The 26113-nt window shown below is 32.2% G+C and overlaps 1 protein-coding gene across 1 annotated transcript in view; it reads right to left on the reverse strand.

Moving 5' to 3' along the window:
• LOC129810439 (uncharacterized) overlaps positions 1-26113 on the reverse strand; it is a 171144-nt gene that overhangs the window by 17830 nt on the left and 127201 nt on the right. Inside the window, exons 4-6 of the mRNA XM_055860926.1 lie at positions 6215-6331; positions 5779-5965; positions 2010-2261 (exon numbers count right to left, since the gene is read on the reverse strand). Of these exons, the coding sequence (XP_055716901.1) occupies positions 2010-2261; positions 5779-5965; positions 6215-6331 (556 nt within the window). The remainder of the gene's footprint in view (positions 1-2009; positions 2262-5778; positions 5966-6214; positions 6332-26113) is intronic.

Here is a 26113-nt window from a genome sequence, read left to right on the forward strand (position 1 = left end):
AAAAAGCAATGAAGGCGTAAAAAAGCAATGACCATGTAGGAAAGCCCAGTCTGTTCGCTGTGAATGTGTACACGCCTTTACAACAATTTTCGACTTTTTCTCAATATAATTTTTGCTACAACCAAATTTAAGGTTTTAATTGATTGAATTAGTTGAATTAATTGAAAGTGAATTATTTGATATTATTTTTTATAGAAGTTTAGTCTTCATTACAGTTTACTGTCAAAATTATTTCTTGTTTTAAAATTTTTTGGAAGTCTTGGAAAATTAATGAAAAGTAAGAAGTAATTCAATGTATTTCACAGCTTGATGCAGTTAAGTAATTAATTTTATGTATTTAGTTTAAGAATATAAAAAAAAAAAACCTTTTAGCAAATCAGGAATCTGAGCCAAAGTTGAAATGGTTAGATATAGCGATTTATACGGGCTTCAGATCTAAAGGCTTAGCCATATGGCTTAACTGCTTTATTTTTTTATCAATCACGATTCTTTGAAATTTAACTTAGGCTTGGATTATTAAAGATGAATGACCTGTTAGGCTCTCAAAAAGCCCAAAAAGCAATAAAAATCCTGGGTATTTATGATTGTCAGAACTTCGGGAACTGGGCTAAAACTTTAGTCTGAAGACCACTTTAGGGTCTTTGAAGGATTCTAAATAACTTGGCTCTATTATCATAATAAATACCGCAAATGCAGCGGGAACGCATGTAAAGCCAAAAACCTTATTTTGGATACTTAAAAGACCTAAAAGACGAATATTCTTAAAGCGAAGAAACGAAAAATACGAACAATAGTTAAAGCGATCCTTATACGGGCTTCAGACCTAAGGCTTAGCCATATAGCTTAACTTCTCTTATATCTTATAAGTCAAGATTTTTTGGAAAATTTTGACTTAGAATTGGATTAATTAAGGGCAAATGACGTATTACATTTTGAAACAATACAATTGGTTGCTGTTTAATGTTTTGCGACTCTCAGGAACTGGGCTAAACCTCTAGTCTGAAGACGGTTTTAAAGAATACAGGTTTAGCCTAGTTTTCGAAGATCTGGACTATGTAAACAACAAGCTTTTGTATGCAAAGATTTTTCGTGTTTACCCAATTGCTTTTATACAATCAATTTATACTTTAATTAAAAACATGGCTAATTGAACGGTCAAGCATTATGGATAAACATTTGGTTAAAAACCCGCGCAAGAACCCAAATAAACAGGCTGATTCTCGATAATATTTAGCCTGTTAATTTTGAAAGGAAAGGATTAAGTAAAAGACATTTACGTCAAGGTGCTCTATAATCGATTACTTTATAAGCCCTTAGTGTATGACCATTTAAGATAAATCTTTACTAGAAAAATTAAAAGCTAAAATATTCTCAAGGATCAGCCTGAATTTATTTGGGCCCTAAGGTATCTTTATAATTAAATTATTTTTAAAAGACAAATTAAATAATTTTAATTTCGGAAATCATGTTTAGGTGAACAACGGTGAATTGATAACAAAAAAGTAAATTTTCAAAAGTATAATAATATACGGATAAATAAACATTAGATAAAATTATAAAAATAATTTAAATAAATTTAATAACCAATATTTGTATATGTATAATTCAATTACTAATGATAGTCGATGACCTATAATTTCCATATAAATTCACTTTTGAGTCGAATGAATTTGTTTGTAAATCATTTGACTTGTCGAAGTAACACTTTATAATTTTATTTTGGGAATTGGCTATTACAAAATGTTCCAAAGTCCGCATCTTGTTGAAAAGAACGACAGTTTTCCCTATGATCTTAAATCTAGTGAAAAACCCCATAAAATTTTTACGCAATATCAATAGTACATATGTAAGGGATTTACGATATAGTAGGAAATTCGCTGATGGTGTTGAAATAATGGTGTATGGTATGAGTGAATAAATCAATGTTGCATTTTTACGGATGGGGTTGGATGATAAAAAAGAGCTTAAAAGTGGCGAGTTACAAAAAAAAGGAAAATGTCACCACAAACCGGAAATAGTGGTGCTCCATTCACACAGACACTCTCTGCAAAACGAACACGACTTGGCCGTGTTCGCAATTTGGCCTTTTTCCCAGCGGACAGAAGGGTAGATTTTCTCCCAGTGGCTCCATTCACGGGTGGCTGAGTCACCAGAAGTGTCACTTGACTCTCGCATGATCTCACGAGCTGAATTACCCGGTCCCGTGGTGCATCTTTCACATCTTCACCATTCACGGCGAGTATTTGGTCGCCGGGCTCCAGCTGCAACAATTTAATGAATTTACAATTAGTTCCCATTGTTTATTAAAGTAGAGGATAAAAGGAAAATGTCTCTAAATTGCAATAAATGACCTTTACTAGCTTCTGTCTCTACAGTGGAATTAAGTGCTGGAATTTTCTCATTATTCTTTTCGTATTCTCTCCTTTATTCTTCCCTGGTGAGATTCACAGGATTCCACTTTTAAATCAAAATGATTCTTGCATTCACCAGTGATATGAATGCTTTATAAGCACCGGAATTTAAATTTCACGATTTTTTTTTTTATTTTTCCTAATTAAAGTTTTACTGTTCCATGAAATTTTTGTGTGGAAAATAAGCACATTTTCATTGTCTTAAATCAAAGTTTGTGGATGACGGACTTTTATAGAGTAGTGAAAATGGAATGGAAAAATTGAAAATGAATGACTCATTCGGTTTTTTCTTTTAATGAGGGAAACTGATAAAGAATACTATTAACATAAAAAGATTATAAAATGGTTTTAAAACGAGTTATCAACAATATAGTGGAGAGGAGCAAGCTCACATGTTTAAGATATTTTTGAAAACAAAAACAATTTTATGAACAAACGAGCGATAAAAAATTAAATTCAGTCAACAGAAAATTAAAATTGATTACCAAAAATTAAAATTCTTTACAAAAAATTTAAACTAAACTGTAACAGATTTTGTAAAGATAGATTTTAAATCTCTTAATTAACTACTGTTTTCTCGCTGACCTCAATTTAGGAATTTTAAAGAAATAAGGTAAAGTGCCCTCACTCGATCAGTTCCTCGACTCGACCGGTGGGCCAATTTTTAAATGTATGATGATCAATTTTTATGAAATTGTCACTGATTCGGATTATTTATGGAATAATTGAGCTGTTAATGTTAGATCATATACGCTAAATATTATAGCAAATATAAAAAAATTGAATAAATAACAAGTCTACCGGTCGAGTCGAAGACCAAGTCGACCGCAGGCATTTTACTTTATTAAAGCTTTGAGTTGAATATTTAATGACAAAATTGGTAATGGCAAAATCTGTATTGAAGACTATATTATATTGACGTTTTCTGCACGTGCACAAATAATAATTTTCAGTATTTAAATATTCAAACGGTCTTCGCAGTCAGCTTTAAAATTGTTTAAAAAAGAAAAACAACTTGAGAAGTTCAACATTTCCATTAACGATTCGTCGTTATATGAAATTTGATACATTTTTACTGAAAGGATTAAAGTAATTTGATTTAAGTATTTTGATTTAATATTAAAGATTTTTATCGGGGTATGCAAAACAGCGTTTAGCAATTCATTTAAAGATTTATCTTAATATTCAGGGACAATTTTAAATTTTTACTGCTAACTTGTTAAGTAAGAGGTCTTTGAAAATACTATGTTTGTTATTCAGGCTATGTTTGTTATTCAGAAGCGGCCTCACAGAAATGTGACGTCGGTCTACATTGGGTACCTGGGCACAGGGGCATAGCGGTAAATGAAGAAGCGGACCGCCTCGCGGTAGCGGGGGCAAGGACCGCCTTCATTGGTCCCGAACCTGCTGTAGGGATTTCCTTGCAAATGAGGAAATCTATTATACAGGAGGATTCATTAAAACTTCATCAAACGGAATGGGCCGCGACTAAAGATTGTCGTGTGTCCAAACTGTTCATGACCAACTTGGATAAGAAAAGGACAGCGTACCTGGTGGGAGGTAGTCGCTGGAGAGCCCGGCAGATTGCTAATGTTCTAACCGGTCACTGTCTAAATAAACATCTGAATAGGATGGGTGTCCAATGTAACATAATGTGCAGAGGATGCAATCAAACTGAGGAGACGGTCATTCACTATGTGTGTGACTGCCCCAGCTTATGCAACATCAGACGAGTGCTGCTAGGTAAAGCGGTACTGTCTGATGAAGACCTATCAAGATTGAAGCCGCCCTGTTTAATGGAGTTTATCCGAAAAACGGGCTGGCTTAAACCATCTTGCCCTTAACGGGGATTAATTTAACCGGGGATGCATAATGGGCCCAAAAGGAGGCCTGGGTGCAGCGGTTCCGCGAGGAACCGCCCCCTCTGTAATCTAATCTAATCTAATCTATTCAGGCTATTGTGATAAGATATTTGAATGAAAAAGTATGTCTAGAGGAAACGTAATTGAGTTGGACAAAATATGATAAAATATAAAACAAAATATTACGAAAATTCCTTAATAAAGTCGGGGAGACTGAGTCAGAATTAGTCAAAAAAAAAAGGGGTGGCAAAGCGTTCCAGCTTTGCGGAATGCTCGAACTCGTGACTTAGCTATACTATACCTTGAAAGTACTTTCGCATCATTTACCATTTACCGGTTTTCAACCGATTTGAACCGATTCATAAACGATTCAAAAAATTCTGCAAAATTGTTTAAAAAGATATACTCACAGGGAGGAGTTTAGTAAGCCTATCAATGTAGGTTGTTTGATTCCCTCTTTAACTAAGAATACAGTAGACTCTCACTCAATCGGCTCTTTTTGAATCGGGCGGAAAATTTTGTTGACAATTTTCACATTTAATTATGAAGCAAATTTGCTCAAATTCGCTGTAGTTCTTCTTATTTTACCGTGATTCTTTATAATTGAGCGCTTTTTGTGGAATTTACAAAGGCTTTGACGCTCAAATCTATCGATAAACCGGATGACATTTCGCCCCAAATGCCCAATTGAGAGAGAGTCTACTGTAGGTTAGGGGAAACCGGAGTAGAATTAGCCAGTAAATGATTTTTTTCTTTATCTATAATTTGATAAAAAAATGTCTGAATCATACTGAAATATAAATAAATGAACAAGGAGAGAATTAATTACTCTTTATAAATAGTAGGGGAGACCGGTCAGAATTAGTCAGAGGTAGAATTAGACAGTGGGATGTTGTACTTTCCCTAAGAAAGAATATATAGAGCAAACTACTATTTATTTAGAGTAATTAACTCCCCCTTTTTTCATTCAAATATTTATCAGTCTGATTCAAGCATATTTTTCACAAATTAATAAGCAAAGAAAATTTTCATTTGCTGGCTAATTTTACCCCTGTCTAATATATCCCGGTCTCCCCTAATAAGTAAAATTTTACTTAAGATCGATCACCAAATTGCTTAATAGTCAAAAACTTTTTAAGAAATCTTTGTCTAAAATTTTGTATAATAGATTTCAGTTCACAATGCATTACAGCTATCCAGCCAGAGTCGACACTGACAGCGATATATTTTTAAGGGTAATTACACCATCTATCCTGTAAATATGAGCTCGATCAGAGATAATACTTGTTGACGAAACTCTTTACAATAGCTGTGAGTGTGAAATTCAAACCAAATGAGAAGCTTATGTGAACACAATTATAGAAATTCAATAGTAATGAATAACTTGTTGTAATAGAAGTGAGCTTAATAAACTAAAATCCATAACTCGCTTTATTGATTTGGCAAAGAAGAAAAAAAGCAGTAGCAGTAAGACTTGTTGATGGAAAATCCTCTAGGATAATTACCTTATTTACACTGGGACCCCCTTCTGTGACGAATCGTACAATAACCGGCTTCTCACTGCCAGCCACGAAGCCAAATCCCATCGTAGGACTTCTCTGAAGAATGACCAGGCGTGGTTCGGGAGGTGGTGGAGGTTCATCGCATCGATAGTAATCCGGTGCTTCGTATGTGGTTGTCTTATTGCAATGGCTATATTTTGGTGTGAGAGATGGTAAGAGCAAATGTCAATAGATGGCAAAAGGAAATGGATATGTGAGCAATTGACCTCCAAAATACTCGTAACAGATTTAGTATTATAGGGGATGCTTATAATTGAAATAATGGTATCCAAACTATGCCACAAAGTGTGGTCATTAATTATGAAAAGCATTTGGCAGAGATTTGGTAACTAATTTAACATAATACACACACTCATTAGATGACTACTAATTCACTCACTTGATGTAGTATGGTCTTCCCTTCTCATCAAGTGCCTTCTCCCAGCCGTATGGCAATTCTTCGTCTCCACCCCAACTTTCAGCCGGCGGCAGCCACCCGGCAGTTCGTGTTATGTGACTGTAAATAATACAAAAGTGTTGCCATTAATTATTGACTCTAATCCCATTCCAACTTGGAATTTTCTCGATGAAAATCAACTCATTTGCCTTTTAAATTAATTGACTGTATCATTTAATAATATAGGGGGGGGGTGTGTTTTGTTGCGAAAATTGTACATTTAAATTTTTCAGCAGATTTTATGGATATACCACATGGATATGTCAAATAGGAATGAGGGAAATCATTTCTTTGATATTTAAGCGGAATTTACTTATTTCATCACAAATCAAAACACTTAAAATAAAATCAAAATGAAATAGAGATGTCTCAAAACTCTATGATATTTTTATTGGAATTCCAGATACATCATTAATATTATATTAAAATGACATAAGAGAAATTTCTCTCATGATAGCATATAATGCAATAATATATTGATGAGTAAATGAGAAGAGGATACATAATATTTTAAGAAGATTTGTGAAGTATATATAGGAATCTCTGTGTAAATACACAAATGTTTATAGGTTTTTATCTATACCTTTGAAATATAACAAATTTTCAAAGGAAGGTAATGTTATAATTATTCGAAAAAAGATTTATTATCAATTTAAATTTACTTTAATATACCCTAATTTTATTAAATATAGAAGTAATGTTTCCTATAACACGATAACTCTTTCCATAAATATTGTAGAGATTCTTATTTCATGATTCGCTGGTTTGGTTTCCCTTGGTCTTTTGACCAAAGTATCTTATCATAAGAATAAGAATAAGAAAAAAGAAGCAGAGAAAAAGAAAAACCTATTTTTACCTAAAGATCGCATTCTCCAAATGTAATCTCGTTGGACATAAATGTGGTAAATGAAATTCTGTATCAGGGAGTACTGAAAAATCTTGAAGCGCTTGGGAATTGATCACGATGCGATAAAAAAAATTATGTTTTAAACCCCAGAAATACGAAAAGGGAATTTACACTTTTGGTTAATTAAACCAACAGAAAGAGGAAATAACAGACACTAGAGGAATCAGGATAAATTTTGGGTGGAAGGCGTCAAAAAGAAAACATTTTGTTACGCGCCTTTTCCATAATAGCATTTCCATGGGAAAATACTCCAAGTCTGGGGTGAAGAGATTTTCATTGTAGAAAGAATGGGTCTCGTCATATCTCTACGAAACACACTGAAGAATCAATACACAAAAGAAGATGAAAGTCTTCGAGCGTATATATATATAGGATAAATCTCCTTTTGCAAAATTAATTTCAATGCATTCATTTTAATCCATTTATCATGACGACAGAGACGTTTCATGGAATATTCAAATATATTACCTAACACACTTGAAAACAGGGTATATGTTAGTCCTTGGAGTTGGTGAATAAATTGGCTTTACGATATGTGCCATAAATACTTTTATACTGTAAATCAAATCCTTGTGCACTTTCAGATATAAAAGTGAATTATCATTTCTGTAATTCCCCAAAAGTTTTAGAATAATTTTCAGATCATATTTTCATTCTATTCTAAATTTTAAGAATGGGAGTTTCTATTAATGGGCAATTGAATGGGCAAGTATATTAAAAAGAAATTTGGGGTTTCTTTCAATTCATAAAAGCAGTGCAATGAATGTCGAAAGTTAGGTCATCTTCAAAGAAGATGTCGTGTCCTTCGCATATATGCTCTTATTTGTGAAATTTCCATTCATATTGATGACACAGGGAAAATAGATTTTCATCAATATTTCAGTGAAAATGTACTTCAATTTGAAAGATTTTCTATCAAGATGTTGATGCTAAAATATATCTGTCCTTTGGAGCTTAGCGGTAGAAAGTGTTATAGCAAATGATAAGTTTCACTTGTAGAATGTCTGGATATACTACCCTACCACAATCCTATTTCAAACTCCCAAAGCTAACCATCAATTTTGCAGCCAGGCATGTACTTGAGCTCAACAAAATACTCATAGAGAGAACATTGAAATTGGTTTTCTCCCAGTTTGTTTGCATCAAAATTCAGGTGGTTGGATACACAAAATTTATATAAAAAAAAACATCCTTTTCTATTAGTGATAGTACACATTCAAGTACTTCCCTCAATCTGGCTATCTTGTGTTGCTTTTCGTATAATTCAATTATTTTAAAAGTATTTCTATTGAAAAGGACCATTCAAAACGATTGAAATTTTATCTAAAAAGCAATTTTATAAATGGAATAATGTTGGTACGAAGATCAACGAAAGGATAGAAATCTGAAAATGCGAAAGTCGGTGCCGGACAAAATATTGAACACCAAAATCCCGAAAGCCCAAATCCCGAAATCAAAAATTCCAAACTCCAAAATCCCGATATGCCAAAATCTCGAAATGGGTCGAAATCTTGAATGGGTCAAAATCCCGAAATGTACAATCCTGAAAGCCGAAATCGGATTTTTGGCTTTTGGGAATTTGGCTTTTCGGGATTTTGTCTATTCGGGATTTCGACCCATTCGGGATTTGACTTTCGGGATTTTAACATTCGGGATTTTGACCTTTTCAAGATTTTGGCTATTTTTGATTTCGAATCATTTGGGATTTTGGTTTTCGGAATTATGGCGTTCGGGATTTTGATCTTTTTGGGAATTTGGCTTTTAGGGATTTTGGCTATTCGGGATTTCGAATAAATTCGGGATTTGACGTTCGGGATTTTAACATTCCGGATTTTGACCTTTTCGGGATTTTGAACTTTTCGGGATTTTGAACTTTTCGGGATTTTGTCGTTCAGGATTTTAACCCTTTTTGAGATTTTGGCTATTTTTGATTTCGAACCATTTGGGATTTTGTCTTTCGGAATTATGGCGTTCGGAATTTTGGCTTTCGGGATTTTGGCGCTCGAGACTTCGACTGTGACCCTTTAAAATATATTGTTCTTTCTCCATGAGATTAAGCAATAAAAACTGTCGATAAGTGAAGACCAAGAATATTTTGTCTCTTTGATTTCCTATCGATTCTCAGTATAATATTAGAAATGAAGTTTTTTTTAAATGCTATCCAATATCTCATCTTTACCCTCTACTTTATTTTTCATCGTTAAAATGGTTTAAAATATCGATGGAAAATTTTCAGTAACCCTTCCACCATCTTCCGATTAAAACATTCGATATCATTTAATGAGAATGAAAAAAATGATGATTGCACTGCGATGTCTGAATACAATCTTACTTTACAAGAGACAAGAATACTTTAAAGCTAAACTAAATTATGTTTCTTTCTTTTTAATATTCGATTAACAGTTCCGACACACAATTATTCTCTCCTTCAACATAAATTGCCGAAAAATACCACAAACATCCTTTGCTCTTACATAAAATTTATGCTCTTGTATATTAAATATTTTAATTTTCTGCTCTTCTGAATATTCTGATCATTTTCGTGTTGTTAGTTTTAATTAAATTTACAGCATTCTTCCATAGTTGAAACATACCGCCCTATCACTTTTGCTGCTCACAACTCACCACCCTCTACTTAAATGAATACTTAAAAGCATAATGCGAACAAGTTGCAATAAAATTTAAAATTACTCCACTCTTTGACTCACCAATATTATTTGAAATTATGAAATGGAAAGTCGTTTTATCAATATTCCTTGTTTCGAAATGTGTTATTAAATTAGTAGTGAACCATTATAACATCAAATAATTGAAAATAAAATAAATGAATAATTCTTATTATTATGTCTGCTTATTAATTAACACTGTATTAATCATAGTATAATTTATTCACTAGATCTATTAAATTTATTTCGCCTGTTGTGAACCGGAAAATATTAAACGTACTAATAAAATGGAAATACTTTTTTGGAAGGCTTTAATTCATGAATTTAATTCAAAAGTCTAAAAAATTATTATCCTGCTGAATAGCTTGATGCATAAAGTGTTTTTGTGAAATCTATTAAATAAGTATTTCGTGAATTCTTTTCCTTTTCCACAGAGTTTTTTGTTGTTTACCGTTTCAAAATTGATTTAATAAATTTGATAAATTAGATATAAAAATTATTAAGATAAAATCAGTTATTAATAGATAATCAAATACACTTGAATAACTCACACTTGCATAGTATTGATATCAGTAAGGTAACTGTATCAAATTTCGGCAGAGTTGCGTGTAAGCCCCAAAGTCTTAAATTCGAAATATAATATTTTAAATAATAATTGTTTTATGATTTATTTTTAAAGAGTCTAGCTTGCAACCTTGTAGATAATTTATCGTCTTTGTTTTTTCTACAATAATTTTAATACATTTAAAAATAATTAAAAATTAGACATATTGGTCTAAACTAGATTTAATGGTCGAAATGTATGCCTACAAGTAAGTCGTAAAAGAAGAAAATAAAAATTAAAAATTTCTTTAAAGGGAGAAGGAAAAAACCAGGAGTAAGAGTCCTCCTGTAACTGGCTTATTATGCTTCTCAGCATCGTCTTAAGAAAAGTTTACCGAAGACTCTAACTTGTGATCTCTTACTGCTTGGATTCTTTGTCTAGAAACAGATGGACTACGAATATCCAGCTGTTATTTTGCCTATTTTTTTGTCAAATTTGCAATAAATTACACAATAATAATTTCACAAAATTGCTTCACTTACACGTCGATTTACTGAGCAAAATGTCAGTGGGGGAGGTCTACCATATAGAACGATATATTTTCAAGAGCGGTAGTTTGTTATACCAAACAAGGGGTGATTGTGATTTGAGCATCCTTTGGGCTTTCACAACATGTCCAAAAGGGGTGGTGAAATATCATCATGAAGGAATTACCTCATACTTCAACCGGATGGTAGATTTTCGATGTTGGAGTTGCGATATGACAAACAATTGAGCATGGCGCTAAACTGTTTATTGCAAGGGGAGCCTCATTTATTCCATCACTGTTCCGGGTGTGATGTGAATTTCAGCATGATAATGGCTTAAATATTTTAATGTGTGCTTTCTACTGCTTTCATCGCATCATTGTACGAGGGGTTTTCGACATGCTTCATGATGGATTAATAGGCAGACAAGGTGTTGGGATGGTACTTATCTTCATATCTTCTTTTTCACATGTTAGCATAGAAGAATAAAGCTAAGTTTTGAACATTTATTCATAGACATTATCAGTTGAATTCCCGTAATTCGTCTCCTTTATTACTACTCGAACTCAAAGATAGGAAGTTATATATATAATCCTTTCATTTTAGTCTACCCATCTTGGTTCCCTTTATCTTTAGTGAATCATATACATTTTAGTAGAATTTGGTGATTTTGTATATTGATTAAAACTGCGTTGAAATCGTGTTATGGACTTGAAATTCTGACAAGTCGATGGAAGCGTGCTACATTCGAATGACTCAAGCTTCGGACAACTAATTTTTTTCTATGTTCTTAATGGATTTTATCTATAGCTCATTTCGGAATATTTTAGACGTTGAACTAGCTACGGTAAAAAATTTCGGCACATATCTGTTCCAAAAATTAACTCGTCCACACGGACACCATAATTTTCGGAATAAATTTGTATCTTTTAGGAGAAACAAAGAGATACCCAATATTAGTAACGAATTTGTTCCAAAAAGTAGCTCGTCCACGGAGACCGAAAATTTTTGGTACAAATTTGTACTTTCTATGAGGAACAAAAAGATACCCAATATTAGTAACGAATTTGTTCCAAAAAATAGCTCGTCTAGTATAAAATCGTATCCTTCCTCTCACACTCAGTCACCCGTCACCGAAGCTAGGAGGACGCCAAATCTATGGCAATTTTCGTGCTACATGGTTTCACTTTTCTAATTCGAGATTCCCTTCCTCCCCTGTTGCCAGTACTCGCATATGATTTCGTCATACACGCGTCTGTATAAAACACTCTCAAGTTGATATTTATTTGATGTTCCTTATGAATTTTCGCCACCGAAATCCATCTCGACTGAAGTATAGGCTTTAACTGTAAGATGAAATCTCTTACACGAATTTGTTCCCGACAATGGGAACAAAAAGATTCCCCATATGAGTAACAATTTCGTTCCAAAAATTACCTCGTCCACGGACATCGAAAATTTTTGGAACAAATATATTACAGATGTACAAATAATATTGTTATATTTAAATTTACCAATTTGTTGCTGACAGAGGGAACAAAACAGCCGAGTGCAACAAATTCTATTCCAACTTTCAGGAACAATTTTGTATAAAACGAAATCAACTCAAATTTGTAGATATTCCACCGTATCAAAACGGTTCCAAAAGAAAACTCTAACAAAATTATAACTATATTTTGTTGCAACTGTAAAGAAAATTTTTTGAAACAAACAAATATCTTCTCTAGGTACAAATTGATTCCAAAAAAAATTGTTCCAAGGAAAACTTGTTCCAATATTTTGGCCAGTGTCCAAAAGTTTTTACCGTGTATATAAACCAAATTCGTTTAAAACACATTTTAAAAATGATTTGTTCGAAGCTTGCGTCGCCGTCGTCTTAAAATAGCGCGATTTCCCTAATATACGAAAAGAATTCAAACTCGTTAAAGTGCTCTAACCTTCCCTTAAATATTTATTATTACTTAAATTAATATCTACCTACAGAATTAAATAAATATTAGTTCTTTTTGCCACAATGAGTTTGATGTTCGGTGCAAAACTTTGCAAAAGTTTTTGTGTAAATATTTCTCAGAGATCTTTCACATGTTTGTTTGCTTTATATATTTTCCATGTCTGGATTCAATCTTTTACAATTTCTTGTTATTTGAAAGAAAGTTTCACCTCAGAATAAGTCTTTCAGCAAATTTGTAGTGTTTTTAAGATATCAGAATCGAAATGATAAAATGAAGCAAAGATGTTTATTTTTGTATTAGAAATTTTAGACTGTCTAAAATCTTTTATTTGAAAGCTTTTTAAGTAAAATCATTTCAATGCTAAATGTGATTATTTTAAATATATATTTCCATAAGGAAAAACTTTTCCTCTGTGCTTTGATAGATTTTTCTTTTACTATTCCTGTTTTCTCTATAGTCTTCTATACAAGGATATTACATATCCTATATTTTGTTTCGAATACGTTTTACAAAGTAGATGTATATATTGTTGATGTTCATAAGTTTTCTCTTGTCGATTTTCCAAAGCTCCTCTTTGCACTTCTTTACCCACCTTCCGGATGGCACTTCTGGTGCATCCTCAAAAGCGAGAGGATTCCCATCCATTGCCCTGGAGTAGGAGTACATGAGAATTGCATTCACTATAAAATATACTTCTACATGTATATATTCGTGCCTTTGGGGTTGATGATGCACACACATTTTATATCACCACGGATAGAATTTTTTTTTAAACTTTTTTTTTTTCTATATATGTCAAAAAGAAAAATATGTAGCAGAAACAGCTATTCTTTCCACAAGTTGTGCTGTTCTTCACTCGCTCAATTTTCTCCTCACTTCCACACCATCTCAATTTGCTTTCTTATATCCATGAGAACCCCCATATAAAATATCAGAACAATATTATTCTCAGGCTTTTGCCTTTCATAACTTCTCTATGGATAAATTTTATATATTAGAAGGCTTTTTAGAGATAGGAAAAAATGCCTAAAAAGGATTTAATAAGATTATAGAGTCTCCTTTTTACCCTCATTTTTACTCAACTTCCTCATACCTTCTCTAATCTTTATGTTCACCAGGCGAATACAACACTTTGTATGAAGGAAAATTTATTCAAGATCCAGTTGCTAACCCTTAATTTGTGAAAAGTAGAAGATGGTAATACACGAAAAGCACCTCTTCACCAAACTTCGAGATCCTTAATGTTGTCTGTCGTTTTATGCCACAGACAAGACTACCAGAAAGATATACCTTTGAGTTCTTTTCTTTTGAACAAATTCGTGCAAAGTGAATTTAAATTTTCAACTCTTTTTCCCAGAAGCAAAAGTTTCTACAAGAATTTCACCTTCTGCACTGCAGTAAATTCTTAAAAAAAAACAAGTAAATAACACACACTACGTATCATACTGCTGTAATTATAAATCAAGTAAATATTGTGGTAGATATTTTTGTGACGTCGACCAAAATTAAACTTAAGATCTATTATTATTTGCATAACAAATTATACAAATATTTAGAATTGAGCAAAATATATCCAGTATCAAAACTATATAGAATATTCCGAAAATGTGAAGATAACGTTACATACCCATCTGCAATTTAGGAAAACATGTTCAGTGGATTTCTTAGCAGGTGTAAACAACAATCCCTCGGGTGTATGAACTAAACGCATTTCTATGAATGTTGAAAGTAAATACAAAATAGATTTTCAATGTTCAAAGCTCGAAGTAAAATTTAGAAATTGTATACAAAGAAGCTCTATAAGAATGTACAATTTACGTCAGGATGCTATGTTCTCTCACAGTACGCTCAATTTTCCTTATCCTAATGATTGGTAGTAGAAATGACAGACAAAAACTTATAGAGGGAAGTGGAGCACCTTTGAGTTGGGATAGCTTTATAAATGTGTTTTTTTTTCTCCTATTTTGAAACAGAATTGGACCTTACCGTTATATTTACAGTAGAGTCTCCTAAATTCGAATGTTCGGGGGGTATTTTTGACATTTCTCATCTCCCAAATTCGAACGATTTTTTCAAAACTAACGAAATTTGTGTGAGATTAAATTGTACTTTGAATCAAATTCCCGTTACTTTCTCGCAAGTCTTAGTGGCACTTTCTTTTCATTTTATACGATCATAATGTATGTAACCATTCAGGAAGAAGCACATAAATATGATTTTCATTCACCTAGAATACGAATTTTGTAACATAACCGCACAATTGACATTTTGAATCCAAACGGCGTTCGAATTTGAGAAATTCAGATTTAAGAGACTCTACTGTATTTAGCTTTACAAATCCATTATGAAGCTAAATTAAGCCTTAATTCTAATCTCAATCTATTTTGTGTAATATCATCCACTAAGTGAGAAGTAAATTTTTTTTTTCAAAAATATAAATATATCAGGTCCCAGTGGCTGAATTTTTAAAACGTTTTATGGAAATTTCAGATAAATGTTGTACTTTGTACAGAGCTTAAAATTAGATCTTGAATTAGGTAAATCTTAATAGGACAATGTGAATTAGGTATCGATCGTTCTCAAATTTTAGTATATTATAGCCAGTACTAATAGCTTTAGATTAAAAACAAAACTTAGGGGAGGCCGGGGCAGTATTAGCCACGGATGGTAATAGATAGTGAGATGTTATAGTGTGCCTTAGAAAGAATATTGAGGAAATTATTTCAATTAAACACCTCTCATCCCATTCATTGAAATATTTGTCACCGTGATCCACACATTTTTTCTACAAATTATACGCAATGAAAAATATCATTTGCTGGCTAATTCTTCCCTGGTCTCCCCTATAGGCTCCCACGACACCTCTGACCAGAAGTATAAGGAGTCAAAAATTGAATTTATTCCAATTAAACACCTCTCATCCCATTCATTGAAATATTTGTCACCGTGATCCACACATTTTTTCTACAAATTATACGCAATGAAAAATATCATTTGCTGGCTAATTCTTCCCTGGTCTCCCCTATAGGCTCCCACGACACCTCTGACCAGAAGTATAAGGAGTCAAAAATTGAATTTTCAAATGACCATACCTTCGGTTCTAATTCAGAATTTAAAAAAATTGTGTTTTAGAAATCCCTCGTGGAATACTACAAATCTCTTGAATTTTTAACTGCATCTGATTTAATCGAAGCTCCAATTAATCGAAAAATCGATTTTCAAAAATTCGATCCCGAATATTCCGAAAACTAGACCATAGTTTTTCTTTAAATTTTAATATGTTGTAGCTGAAGTTGAGACCTTTCTAATGGTGGGTCACACTTCCCTCGATGTTCCCAAACCTGCGCTATAATCGAAAATGTCTTCACCGAAGCGATTTCGATGAAATTTTAGTATATCGTATTTGGGATCGAGACCTTACTAACTGTGGGTCGCATTCGTTCCCCCTCTACCTCACTATACCACGACTCACACTATAATGAAATTGACCTGATTCTATCCCAAATGTTTATTAACCGATTTTAATGAACTTTTTTTTCTTTTTTTGGAATTCTTTTCTAAAGAATCTCAGCTACCATAAGCTTATAATGGGCTTAACATTGGTCATTTTTTAGTCTTTTCTATCCACGTAACCCTTTATTGAAAAAAAAAATTCTTCGTTCAAGTACTAAAATCATATTTAGAAGAAGTGTTCAAAATATCAAGAAAATCAATGCTTTTCGAGAACTCTTACGCACTCATTTCAAGAATCGAATTTGAAGAAAAATAAGATTAAAATCGACGTTTCGCTCTTGGCCCGGTATGGAGACAGAAATTTCTAAAGGCATTGCCTAATTACTAAAGTTGGATTCTTAATGACTTACAATTTTGGGGAAGTATTCTTGAAAATATAATTTTTCTAATTTTTAGAAATTGAAATATCCACGTGTCCCTTAATAAAATCAACTGAACAAAATTTAAAATCTAGCTTATGTGAATTTAAATTTAAAAAAAAAGCTAAACCTTGAATCCAGAATCAATGTACTTAACCACATTCAATGCACTGAACTTAAATTAACTTAAATTCAAATCGAGTGTAGCATTCTTTAAATAAAGCTTTAAATAAAAAATAGTATATAGAAAGTGTTTGCTTTTAAGACTTAATTGAGTATAAAGCCAAACGTATATAAATGTCAATTTAAATAGCGCGTCATAAAAGAAAAAGGCTCAGAGATGTTATTGATTATAGTGCTTCCTGCGAAGAACTTAACGAGATCAAGATACATATAACGAAAAAGCTCCCTCAAGCCACGAACATGATATTATTTTAATTTAATGAAAGTCATTTGCATCGATGTTACCGAGTTGTCTACCACAAGATATTCTTCTTGTTTTACCCCTCTTTTTGAAACCAAATATAACAGAAATTTAATTTGACTAATGACTTTTTCGTAGCTGTGAAAATAGCAACTTAATGCTATATTTGGCTCCATTATGCAACATTGTATAAAGTTGCTTGGTGAATGAAAGTGTTCCCTTTAGGCATGAAATATCTAACACAAATACACGTTTGGAGAAGATTCCCATAATGGGGATTCTGCGATGAGAGGCTTCGCGCTGCAGTGACGTTGAATGGTAAATTGGGTCATCAACATATAAGTGATATTCACTCAATATTTCATACATATATGTATCACTAAATATTCCCTATGCACCGATAGTGTGAAAATCTGTATATATTTTGTAAAGTTTAAAGACATGATTTACTGTTCATACTTCCACCCCATTGAAGAGAATTATGCGAGTGAGCCAGCATTAACATCCTCTTTTGACATGCAAAACTTTCACAATGTACCATGCATTTTCACATTACTGTGCTCTAAAAATTGACATTGAAGATTTTACAATAAATTTGATTTAAAATAATATTTTCTTGAATAAATAAATATTATTGTCATTATTAAATCAAATGAAAATTAAGCAATACTAATATTCTTCACAAGACAAAAATTAAATTGGATCATTGAGGATCCTTCTTGAGAGTATCAATAGGAATAATTAAGATGCGTAGAAGAACTACAGAAAACTTATTTATTCATTGTTTCAATTTTAAGCACACTGGAAAATGTGGTTTTGTCTCTGAACATAAACTCCAAGATATTCATTGTTGCTGTTGAAGAACCACTGAACATTATGTTCTAGATTTGTATACTTAATACCCTCGTAGTGAAAGTATTAGAGCTAATAAATTTTCAGAGACAAAATAGAATTTTGAGTGAATTTAAAATTAAAACAAGGACATGTATTTCGATTAAATCACAGAGGAAAACCGCACTGCAATACCGAAACCTTTGCGAAAAATATTATGTTTTTCTCTTTTTTTTGTAGATCAAGCCATCAACTTGAGATATTCATTAAAGTAGTACCCTTCATTACTTCAATTCAATCTTTAGCTTTAGATCCAGAAACATATATCTCTGTTATGCTCTATGAATTTTAGATTTACCCCTTTAGGACAACACTGACTATTAGAATGAACTCCCCTATCTAGAAGCAATTTGCCTATGCAGGCATCTGACCGATGTGGACAATTACGGGTTATATGATTCAGGATGTGGCTTAATGGTTTGGCTACAGGTTCACTTTATACTATGTGGGCTTTTATTTTATGTAATAAGCTTACTAAATTCAAAACCGATTGGGTCATAAACGGAATGAAGAAAAAAATTGTTTAATCTTGTTCTTTATGGATTGAAAATTTAAGGAAAGCAGTAACTACCCAAGAAGCAAACTAGTTGCTTTATAGAACCAAGTATTAAACAAGTCTTTTAGTGCACTTTTAAAAGACTTAAAGTGAGAATTTTCTGTTGAAATTCCCATAGAAGCTCTTAAGATCCTTAATAGTGCGCCACTTTACTTATAGTAATCTTAGTGATGGAACCAGGAGCGTTATAAGCAAATAAAATGTTTTTTGTTCTATAATGCCTTACTTGAGAAATTCTACAAGACTATATTGAGAAAAAATTGCTTCTTTGGTAATCATTCCGATTTTACGGGATGCTTGAATGGTAAATGTGTTGCAACAACATAGGGGAAGGGCGCTACCTTCGGAAGACTCAATCTTCGCACAAGTCGTTTTTTCAATAGGTTTTAAATTAATTTTACCCATTATAGTATTACACTTTTATAACTAATCCAATGGCTCAAATTTCCTGAAAAGACTAATGGGTCAAATCCAATAAGAACACAGAAAAATGAATTGTCCGAAGCTACAGTCATCCGAAGGTAGGGCGCTTTCTCATATTTTCAAATGGCTTACCTACCCTATTTTCTGTGTTTTAAATGAATTGTTAGGTTTATTTCTTTTATTAATTTTTAGATATGTTTATTTTCAAGGAAAATGATATTATATTGGCAATATTAAGGGGTAAAATACGATTACATTATCAAGGTAAGTTCAGAAAATAAATTTCTTGATGATTTGTCGGTGTACCTTGAAGCAAGATTTATAGGTTAAGAAAAATTATTTTATAAATAGAGTGTTTGACATTCAACATTCAAAAATCTGCAGAGGAAATGATTGAAAGTTTTTGGTATATATTGATAAAATGCCTAAACAACCATTAAATCATAAATGAAAATAAAGAATAAGGTTTTGGGAAGGAACAGGGATGAGCCGGGGAAATATTAAAAAAAAAATAAGCTTGTAAGGAATTTCAGCTTAAAGATTCTAGATAAAGATGGGATTATCTTCAGGACCGAATAAATATACTGAACTCTCGCCCTAACTTGCATTGGATTTCTATACGGTCGACAATCAGAAGCGAATTTTTAACAAGTTTTTCAGACTAAAAGACTTTGTAGAAGTCCTTAAAATAATATATTTAATAAGATTTCTTAAAATAAAAAAAATATTTATAATAATATGAAAGATGTTTTTTTTTCGAATCATCGTGAGTAGTTTTCTTATTATAAAAAATATTAAAATTATCAGTAAAGTCGTCTAAACTTACTGGTCGTCTTTAAAAGGGTTAAGATCAGTGATTTCTCCAATCAAAAGGATCAAAAGAGTAACTAATGGGAAACTTCAAGAGTTTGCACTTTGATAAATATTTTTATAAAATCGATACGATGTGAATGCCAACTTTTGTGTGTGTACTGTGTGCCTGCGTATTTTCATACATTGTGGCTTATCGTTTCGAATAAATGGCTGAGAGTGTATTGCAAAATTTATTAGCTTTAATGTTGCATGAGGAATTTTAAATTCAACTACCAACCCTCGCCGTAACAATACCGTAATATCTCAAATCATCAGATTATTTGGTGAAAAGCGTACACCTTTTTGTATATTCTGACACTCGACACTCTTAGAAATTACATTACCTTATTAAAATTGTAAATTGGGGAAGGGATGAAACTTTCAAGATTCCTTTTTTTACTGTAATACAAAACATCATGAAAAATCCTCAGGGCTGTATACGTGAACAGACAAGTGAAATGTATTTTTTTCGCAGCACAAATAAAGATTCACTGGATAAGAGAAAAATGAGGAAAAATATGTAATCCAATTAAAAAGTGATGGTGAATGTATATCCCATTTTACATGGTATACCATCCACAAATTGTCTTAATTTAGTAAAACGTTCTACTCTGCGAAATAGACAAATTCCTCTTTCCCACACGAAAAACAATTTTGGTAAGGGCAAGAGTGCATAAGAGAAATCAAAGAGACTACACAGAGTACAACACAGTAGGAAGGGTAGTTTTGGGATGAAAAATAATCCTTCTCCTAAACACCACCTGCTCCATATCTGCTATACTTTTCTTCCTGCCTTTAATAAACCATCCTCATAGCTCCAACTCAATTTAACTCCCAGACAACCTCTTCGCATTCTTAGCTGCCAGCAAACACCTCATATACGGAGTCTCCTAGCAAATTCTGTGGGAAATTATATTACTACCCCATATGTTTGTGTGTGTCAGGTCCGGGTTCCGTGAAGTAACCTCAAATTAGAAAACAAAACTAAAGCTTATACAAAACCACAAAAACATCTTTTGCTACTTTGCTTATGTGTATACACATATACATCCCGTTTGTTCCCTAACCAACTAATAAACCAGGAAATTTTACAAAATTGACGGCACTGGTGTGTTTGTGTAGGAAAATGGGCTAAAATTTCCGAAGAAAATTAAGGAGATGCAGAGCAACAGGAAGAAATCTCATTCCTGAGAAACTCACTGCAACAGCAGGAAATGTAATCTGAGTCGGGGCAAAATACGGCTTACGTTATTCCCAATTTCTGTAGAGGAAAATATGGTTATATCTATAGAGAATATCAGGATATTTTTGAAGAAAGTACACAAGTTTTGAAAAGTTTGTTGTGATTCCTATGTTAGATATCCAAAGAAGCAGAATCGCCTTATTTAACAAGTTTAGGAAAAAAACAATGCCTTGATTTTAAGGTTCGAACATAATCATATATTATATAATTCTTTTTGTTTTTAATTTTGCAAATTTGAAGATTATGGAAATTACTTTTTTGTCAGAAAATTAAATATAACACTGTGCGAGTTGTTCATTTTCCTTTATATTGAGGATGTTGACAAAGACGACGGACTTAATATCCATGAACTAAATTAATGAGATATTCCTAATGCCTCCAGCATACCTTTTAGATCAGGAAAATTTCATAAAATCAAAATTCACATCCTTTTCTTTCTTACACGTTTTGCTTATGTCTATCTCATTCTTCGCACTCGAAATTCGATTGAACTAAATTGAATTTATTGTGATGTTCGAAAGAAGAAGAAGAAGAAGACTGCGAAAGAATGAGATAGACATATGCAAAGCATGTGAGAAAGAAAGGGATTCGAATTTTGATTCCATTAAATTTTCCTGATCTAAAAGGTGTGCCAGAGCCATTACAAATGAGTTTTCAAGATAAAAACCAACTCTAAAGAACGTATTACACAATTCTGACCAAGGTAAGTGTGAATTCGTTGAAAAGATCTTTAAAGAGAAGTTTGAACAGATTTCAAATGACCATGAATCGATAATTTTTACTTACTCGAAAATTAATTGTATTTTTATAATATTTTCGAGCATCTAAGTTATGTATTCCAGAGGTATTTTGAGTAAAAGTTAAATACAATGCCCGCTTTCTAATCCGGATCGCTGTAATCCGGACGAGTTATCGACGGTTACATTTAAAATCATTTTGAGGTCATGTCTGCATGTTTGTTCAGCAGTGAAAATGAATTATCCGGTGAAGTTTTTGTTTAATAAATGAAGTATAATAACACAGAATTCTCTAATTATGTCTTTTTAAGCTTCTTTAAAATTTTTATTCTAATTCTAGAAAAAAATCTTGTATTATATTTTCGAGACGTTGAACAAATTCAAAAAATCCATCCAGATTACGAAGCGGACCAAGCGGACATCTGTCATATTGTCTCCCAATCATCCGGATAACGAAGCGGGCACTGTAGTATTCTATTTTCATAAAATGTCGTTGATACTAATGCCCCTTTTTTAGATCAATAAATTTCGTGAAATCAAAATTCACATCTCTTTCTTACTCAAACGTTTTTCATATGTCTATTTCTGTCTTTCGCAATCGAAATTAGTTGCAACTAAATTTAATTTGTTATGACATTCAAAAGAAAAAGAAGAGTGCGAAAGAGTGGGACAGACATATGCAAAACTTTTGAACTGTAGAAGATGTATAATTCGGTTTCATGAAATTTTCCTAATCTAAAAGGAGTGCCGGTGACATAAAAATTTAAATTCAATTTCGAATTTTCAAATTGAAAATTCGCGTAAAAGTTAAAAAATACTTTACTACAAACTACCGTAAGAAGCTGCCTAAGGTGTAAAACAAAGCGTTTTACGATGGGACAGGAATTATGAACCGTGTTGCAACAAAATGTAGATTAAAATGTGTTGACATTCGAAATTCGAATAGGATATACTTCAGCCACCATACGGAAGAAACGGAAAGTATATCCATTTCTTTAGCTTTCGAAGCCGAAACTAATCTTCCAAATATTTAAAAATAGTTTAGGATTTAAAAAGGCACGAATTCGTTTTTTTTTAATCACAGTGTTTCCTTTTAGCAAAGATTTCTGTCCGTATTGAGTACAATAGCTGTGGTTTTTTAGAAGAAAATTCCATTGCTATCTGCAATTTCCCAAATAGGATTCTTCTTCTAATAATAATCCGAGTATCTAACAAGTTCTGTCTTGGTCGAAAATTGCTAAATAACGTCATTGTTGATGAAACGAAGGAGAGAAAACTTTCAGAAATGCACAAATGACAATATCAAAGTGTAACTGGCAATTTAGATTTTCTTCAACTTGTGAGGTTATAGTTGATATGTGAATATTGTATGTACACAAGTTCAATTTTCCGCATTACAGACATTTTCCTTGGTAAGTGAACTACACTTAATTTAGTAACGAATTTGAAAAATTCTTATGGGTTATTATTTGCTAGGAAATCTGTGCATGACATGGTTTCCAATCGTTAAATCGCATGTATGATATTTCAAAGTTGATTTTTTCCGAACGAAAGTAAATTGAATTTCAACAGATGTTATTATTCTGACGAATGAGGCTCTAACTCTATAGGTACAAAGTTCCTTGGGGTGGTAGAAGTATATTAAACATCGCCTGTCACAAATGGAAAAGGGAGACGATATGGAAAGAAAGATACCACAAGGAAACAAGGAAGCACTTGACAGTGAGAATCTCAAGAAATCCCCATGAAAATCAACTTTGTGTCAATAAAAATCTTCTCAGATTTTATTTACCCAATTTCGTGTTGTTGTTGAAAAATTCTTCTCAAGCAGTCAAGGACTAAAACAGGTAAGGTGAAATTATGATGAAAGCGGATAGACAAAAAAGGAATTCACGATTTTTCCATCATTTCTTTCTTTCCTTACATTTATTAAACTTTGGAAATGTTGGCCACATGATTAAGTTATAAACATTAATTTGTTCAACAGGGACTTTGGGGAGATTTGTTTTGACAATTTCATTTTAAGAAAATTTATTCTGATTCGGCATTCTTTTTGGTAACAAACAACCCTCAAATATGTATAACCAGTTGTTGAATTTAATTTCTAATAAGATTATTAATTTTGAAATTGAATTTTAAATTATAAATTCATCACTCAGATTTTTGGGCAGAAAAATTTAGTGGTTCAGTAAAATTTCAAAGTAATCCCTCATAAGTACATTATACCAGGTGTATCAACATTTACTCATGTTGCGTTAAATTAAATCGACTGTAAAAGGAATTTATGCATAAAATATTATATTCTATTAAGGCGTTTTCAAAACAGTCTCCTGTATATACATATTAATTATATAATAAATTATATTATTTTCGTATTAAATTACGTATTCGTATTAAATAATTAAATCAATAAAAAATATCGAGTATAGTTTGTTGAAAAAATAATTTATTAAATATCGGAAAATGAGACACAAATAATGGTAAAAATTTAATTTGATGGAAAATTTAACTTTGGTCTCCCATAAATTGTATTTTCTGATCATATGTATGTACCTACATTTGTATATAGATTCAGTTGATTCATATTGTACCTTTCTTGGAAAATAACTTTTCCCACAATCAATAATATTATGATAATAATATAATTCCATAATAATAAGATAATAGTAATAAAGCCATATGCGTGAATGGTAAATATTATTCTTGTAATTAATACTCGATGAACTTCAAGACCGTGAAACCGTGTCATACAGTGTAGTCGATAAAACTCTGATAAAACTAACAAAAGTTGTTAGAGGGTTCTTTAACATTCTAAATAAAATGTAAAATTCGTTCATCGCGGTCTCATCCTGATTTTTTTCCACTTCTGTTTAATTTTCTTATGTTTTTTTTAATTATTTCAAGCTTAAACATGCCTTTTAGTCCTTTAGAATTCTTTTCTCAAACTGGTTAGGAACCTACGATTAAAGTTAAAATATTTTTAAACTTCTTTGCAAAACTACTCAATAACAGTATTTTTTCTAGATTTTTAAAATTAATAATGGTGGATCAATAATAGTGGAAAAACTTTTCTTATTGCCATTTATTAAATTATGCATTATTTTTGTTAGATTAAGATTGTAAAGATTATGATAAGGGATGATTAGTCTTTACAATCTCCGGAAATTCTTATTAGTTTAAAAAAAACTGTTGGCATTATTAATATGCCTGTTAATTAATCTGGCTATTAATCGTAAAAATCTAGAAAAAATGCCCTTTTTTTGTGTGTATGAACAGGGTACTTATTAGGGCGTTTCAACTAGGAAAAAAATTTTTTTTGATGAGACAAGAAAGTTTTTCTTCTACGACCATATGATCAGACGCTGTTTAGAGGTGGCTGAACGACCCTCTCTGTAGTGTAAAATCCGGTAAAATCAGAATTTTGTTCTACAGAGAGGGTCGTTCAGCCACCTCTAAACAGCGTCTGATCATATGGTCGTAGAAGAAAAACTTTCTTGTCTCATCAAATACAGCACCCTGAGAATAGTGCCAAAAAAATTTTTTCCTAGTTGAAACTCCCTAGTAGGGGAAAGTCGTCTGCCTTTAAATGCAGCAGCCTTCAAATGTTGCGATTTTTTCGTTGTTCTCAAAAGCATAAATTATATTCTATTAACTATTAGGTAGCTATCCATCATCCTCACAAATCATCAAAAAATGGAGAGCCTAGCTCCTATTTCTTAGATGCTATATAAAAAAAAATGAAAATGAGCTCTAAACTGTAATTTTGATGTTCCACAAATCATGTGATTTTTCATAGTAAAAATCATTTTACAAATAAATCTTCCATTGTGACACATAGAAGGTTAATCAGGCTTAATATTTCTGTTAATACATTTTGGTTCAGATGACACAATTTTTGTGGGTGGCAAAAATTTGCAAATATCACCCTGCAGCAGCCTTTAAATGCTAATGTCGTGTGCCTTTAAATCCTATCTTTCCATACATCAAAACATTTGAAATCGAACTCCTACTTTTCTCTGACGAACGTCATACAAATACTTATAACCTGCTATCTTGCTCCGGCCGGGATGTTTCAAGTTGACAATTGTCAACTTCAATGGCTTTTTCTTCCAAATTTTCAAGTGCAAAACAGTTCTTCAGAAAAATGTGAAGAAAAGTTATTGTTTAATGTCTTTTGACTGCAGTGATGATTTTAGTAAGTGCGTTAGGCTTCAATCTAATCATTTATAGCCCATTTAGTTTTATTGA

This window comes from Phlebotomus papatasi, chromosome 1 (genome assembly GCF_024763615.1).
Source record: "Phlebotomus papatasi isolate M1 chromosome 1, Ppap_2.1, whole genome shotgun sequence".
Lineage (NCBI taxonomy): Eukaryota > Metazoa > Arthropoda > Insecta > Diptera > Psychodidae > Phlebotomus > Phlebotomus papatasi.